The sequence below is a fragment of the chloroplast genome of Erigeron canadensis (genome assembly GCF_010389155.1).
Source record: "Erigeron canadensis voucher CCANA20171209 chloroplast, complete genome".
Classification (NCBI taxonomy): Eukaryota; Viridiplantae; Streptophyta; class Magnoliopsida; order Asterales; family Asteraceae; genus Erigeron; species Erigeron canadensis.
In genome coordinates this window covers 42,501-47,500 of record NC_046789.1, presented here as the reverse complement: position 1 = coordinate 47,500, position 5,000 = coordinate 42,501, and the positions used below count along the sequence as shown (strand labels likewise).

Sequence of the window (5,000 nt, the reverse complement as noted above, 5' to 3'; positions counted from 1 at the left end):
CATTCAAACGGGGATTCCTTGCTCAAAGATGTTCATTTGTACATGTATGTATCATCATCATATATAATGTGACATGTGATAAGAGAACAGCTTTTTCGCTCAGATCCTTTTGTATAAAAGTGAATGAGAAAGATAAAGAGTTTTGAACCACTAACGAAAAAGGATAAATAAAAAGGATATGATAAAGAATTGTAAAGAATTAGGAAATCAAATGGTCTTTTTGGGGATAGAGGGACTTGAACCCTCATGATTTTTGAAATCGACGGATTTTCCTCTTACTATAAATTTCATTGTTGCCAGTATTGGCATGTAGAACGGGACTCTATCTTTATTCTCGTCCGATTAATCAGTTCTTCAAAAGATCTATCAGATTATGGAGTGAATGGTTTGATCAATTAATATTGGATTCTTTCTTCAATATGGAATCGATTCACACCAATTCTTCTGTATTGTATTATGTTACAGGTTTATCCTTCACTTTTCTGAAGTTTGGATAGAAGGATTCCTATACCAATGTATACAATTAACTCCATTCGTTAGAATAGCTTCCATCGAGTCTCTGCACCTATCCTTTTTTATTTTCGCTTTCTGAACCTTTGCTTGTTTTCGGAAAACGTGATTTGGCTCAGGATTGCCCATTTTTATTAATTCCAGGGTTTCTCTGAATTTGAAAGTTATCACTTAGTAAGTTTCCATACCAAGGCTCAATCCAATTAAGTCCGTAGCGTCTACCGATTTCGCCATATCCCCCTTTTGAGATGAAAATCTCATTGTGATCCCGTCCCTTTTTTCTTTCATTTATACCGGAACCGTTCAATTCATTAGATAGATGCCCGTCTCGAAAAAGTGTTTTCTCCTCTTTGTGATTTCTTGTGTATCTTCTTTCATCTTCTATAGGAGGCTCGTATTCGGTCCAATCAAAAACGATTTTATCATTTCTGTATCCGCAATTCAATATAGGTGGATACATACCCTATACATCTGTCTCTCTTCCACTCATTTAACCATGAAATTGAAAATACTTGAACGGTCGATAATTTATTTATATTATTTTATTATTATTTATATTATATTTTTTTATAAAATAAATAAAAATTAAAAAATAATTGAAATTATATATCGCTAGATTAATCTTATGTTCTATAATATAATATTTAACAGTTATTATTATTTGAAATTAGAATTATTCTATTGTTTATGTTTAATTTATTAATATATTAATTTATAATTTAATTAAAATTTATATATTAATTAATATTAATAAATAATAATAATTAAAAAATTTCATATTTAATATGATATTAATTATGTTATAAATAGCGAATATGAATAGCCAAGAAATAGTTAATAGCAAAGATTCTAAGAGTTTATTGAATTCCTCTGCATGTCGAATTTATGTTATGTGAGCCTGCTTAGCTCAGAGGTTAGAGCATCGCATTTGTAATGCGATGGTCATCGGTTCGATTCCGATAGTCGGCTTTTCTCTAGTTATTTTCTTTTTTACATGATTGATAATGCATCTTTGAAATCAAAGTGAAAAAAAAAAGTATTCTTCTTTTCACAAAAGCCATTGATTATAGGATAGGAATTTCCTACTATCTCACGAACAGAATCCCTTTCCTTTTCTATATATAGAAAACCGGAAACTGGATATTTATTCAACCCATCTCATTATTCTTTAATTAATATTAATTAATAATAGAATAATACTTCAGTAAATTTTGCTTTATTTACAATTTAGTTCATTTTTAGTTTAGATTTATTCTGTAGAATGAAATTTCATCAATAAGAATAAGAATTAATTAATAATATATTAATTATAAATAAATAAGGAGTCTTTATGTCGCGTTACCGAGGTCCTCGTTTCAAAAAAATACGTCGCCTGGGGGCTTTACCAGGGCTAACTAATAAAAGGCCCCGAGCTGGAAGTGATCTTAGAAACCAATCGCGTTCTGGGAAAAAATCCCAATATCGTATTCGTCTAGAAGAAAAACAAAAATTGCGTTTTCATTATGGTCTTACAGAACGACAATTACTTAAATACGTTCGTCTCGCCGGAAAGGCAAAGGGGTCAACAGGTCAGGTTTTACTACAATTACTTGAAATGCGTCTGGATAACATCCTTTTTCGGTTGGGTATGGCCCCGACTATTCCGGGAGCTCGCCAATTAGTTAACCATAGACATATTTTAGTCAACGGTCGTATAGTAGATATACCAAGTTATCGCTGCAAACCCCGAGATACTATTGCGGCGAGAGATGAACAAAAATCTAGAGCTCTAATTCAAAATTCTCTCGATTCATCCCCTCAGGAGGAATTGCCAAACCATTTGACTCTTCAACCATTCCAATATAAAGGATTAGTCAATCAAATAATAGATAGTAAATGGGTCGGTTTGAAAATAAATGAATTGCTGGTTGTAGAATATTATTCTCGTCAGACTTAAACCTAACAAAAAGAAAATAAAGACTAATATATACTCCCTTTCGGCGAAGTAAATTAACCGAAGGTTAAGATAAATTAAATTAAGGGTTTGCTCCAGATTTTTATTCCATTTAGGTGTCATAGACCGAGAGAGAGGGATATTTTCATTCCTTGTCTACTCGTTTCTTTATTTTCCGTACGACAGCCATTAGGAATAGAGAATCCATATCAAAGAAAGGTCTAACTGTTGGAATAGTCATATATTGCTATTTGATCTATATCTATTGATCTATTGTGGTTAGTAAGATCGGTAAATTAGGTGAAGGTAAGGAAAGAGAGGGATTCGAACCCTCGGTAAGCAAAAGCCTACATAGCAGTTCCAGTGCTACGCCTTCAACCACTCGGCCATCTCTCCTACATAATGATTATGACCTAAAAACCGAAAATCGAGTGAATAATTCATTATTCATATTAGAATTAGATTATTGGGTAGGTACAACCAATCAATTCTAAATAGAAAGCGATAAAAATAGAAAATTGTTTTCTTATAAATAAAAACTGTTAAAAAAATTCTATTCATGTTTGCAAAAACAATGTTATCTTCTTTTTCTGATTATCTATTTAATCTATTTATACTATACCGACCTCATTAAATCAATAAATTAGAAATTCTAACGAATCGACTGAGCTAGGGTTCTATATTTTATAGACTATGGTTAATGGATATCTTTAGATCATGATTCTATTTAGACTACGATTCCATACCCGAAGAATTCTCAAATTCCTTTTTAGGCCTGTTATCAACAAAAATCCTTATCAAAAATCCTTATCCCATCTATCTATTAAAAATACAAATTGATAAACAATTTTTTTATAGTTGATTGTCTAGTGATATCCGCTAAGTACACAAAAAAAATGGGCCCGTTTTCGTCATACAATGATTACTCGATTCGATCCTTTTTTTCTTTGTATCATAATTCAATCAACTTAGGTTTTTCTAAGCTGTAACTTCAATCAAATAAGAATAGTTTCTTTCGTTGATAGACTATTCCAGTAAGATGGAATCCAATGCGGTTCCCAATATTTTTTTCTGAATTCTTATCAACCAATTCCTGTTCCTGTAATGTAAAAAAGAACAATTCGAAAATTTTAATATTGGGCCATATTTTTTAATGATAATGAATCTGTTTTTATGTTATTTCGTACTGTAAAATTCTTTTCCTTGTGGGATCATTTTCCCCCGAGAAGTAATGAGAACAATGATAGAATGGATTGCTACCTATGTCTAGATCGCGGATAAATGGAAATTTTATTGATAAAACCTTTTCGATTGTAGCCAATATCTTATTACGAATAATTCCAACAACTTCAGGAGAAAAAGAGGCATTTACTTATTACAGAGATGGTGCGATTTGACTTTTTTTTGACTCTCGGTTTTACGAGAAATACACATGATTCGTGATCGGGAAAAAAAGAAAAAATCTACGCTTGTAGAAGGTAAAGTTTGGAAATAGAACAATTCCTTCTGTCGTGTATCCTCGATTAATGCAGCCTCAGATGCTATGTTTCAATTCTCGATTCTAGTATTGAGCGAAAGGTTATACCTATAGGTTCGGTATTACGGGTCAATCCTAACCAATAGGTAGCAGAGGGGAAGAAGCACTACACCTAGAAATTAACAACAGAAAAACTTTGTTATTTTAATTATAAAAAAAATTATCCCCTTCTTTCGCAAGCTTGGGACTAAAAGAATGGTTGGGACAACAAACATCCATCTCGTTTGTATTTTGGATACCCGTATAACCATCGAAGGCTGTTGAAGTGACTAATTCCTGGACATTGGGAAGCGTTGAGAACAAAGAAATTGTTGGAGTTATCTTTTCTCTCTAGTAACAATACGTTTAATGTTAAGAAAAGATCTCTTGCAGGAAGGTTGGCTAGAGATTTCTTGTAAAAACACTAGCCCTACTTAGTTCATAATGAGAAGATTTTCATCTTATTTATAATTTTATCATTATGCACATAAGGGAGGAGCCGTATGAGATGAAAATCTCATGTACGGTTCTGTAACGGAGATTCTGTGAATTGAATGACGACCGTAACGGATGTCAGCTCAATCCGAAGGGAATTATGCGGAAGCTTTACAGAATTATTATGAAGCTATGCGACTAGAAATTGATCCCTATGACCGAAGTTATATACTGTATAACATAGGACTTATCCACACAAGTAACGGAGAACACACGAAAGCTTTGGAATATTATTTTCGAGCGCTCGAACGAAACCCATTCTTACCACAAGCTTTTAATAATATGGCCGTGATCTGTCATTACGTGCGACTATCTCCACTATAGAAATAAAAAGTAAATAAAGATCAAATTCACTAGTAAATACTAGAAAAAGGGCGTTCTACATATGCATTGTCTAAAACAACGATTTTTATCAGCTGTAGAAAAGAAAGAAACTTCATAGAAGTTGAAATATGAAGAAATAGATATGCCTAGCTGTTTTATTCTATGGGTAAAGGATCTAATTGATAGAGTAAGCACCGTAAAGATTAATTAGTAAGGTTTTGC

At 32.4% G+C, this 5,000-nt stretch overlaps 2 protein-coding genes and 3 non-coding genes across 5 annotated transcripts in view, besides 1 other annotated feature; 3 read left to right on the top strand and 2 right to left on the bottom strand. All coding sequences in view use genetic code 11, as the record gives it.

Moving 5' to 3' along the window:
• Positions 1-5,000: part of a sequence feature (large single copy region (LSC)) that runs on past both edges of the window.
• On the bottom strand, positions 222-750 carry trnL-UAA. Its single transcript has 2 exons — positions 714-750; positions 222-271 (listed from the first exon to the last, which is right to left on the bottom strand). It is a non-coding gene; the product is annotated as a tRNA-Leu (tRNA).
• On the top strand, positions 1,407-1,479 carry trnT-UGU. Its single transcript has one exon. It is a non-coding gene; the product is annotated as a tRNA-Thr (tRNA).
• Positions 1,841-2,446, top strand: rps4 (ribosomal protein S4). Its single transcript has one exon. It carries the CDS (start codon positions 1,841-1,843, stop codon positions 2,444-2,446), a length of 606 nt encoding a protein of 201 aa, YP_009747318.1.
• trnS-GGA lies at positions 2,754-2,839 on the bottom strand. The gene has a single exon. It is a non-coding gene; the product is annotated as a tRNA-Ser (tRNA).
• ycf3 (hypothetical chloroplast RF34) overlaps positions 3,706-5,000 on the top strand; it is a 1,953-nt gene continuing 658 nt past the window's right edge. The window contains exons 1-2 of the mRNA in view: positions 3,706-3,829; positions 4,528-4,757. Coding sequence (YP_009747317.1) covers positions 3,706-3,829; positions 4,528-4,757 — 354 coding nt within the window. The remainder of the gene's footprint in view (positions 3,830-4,527; positions 4,758-5,000) is intronic.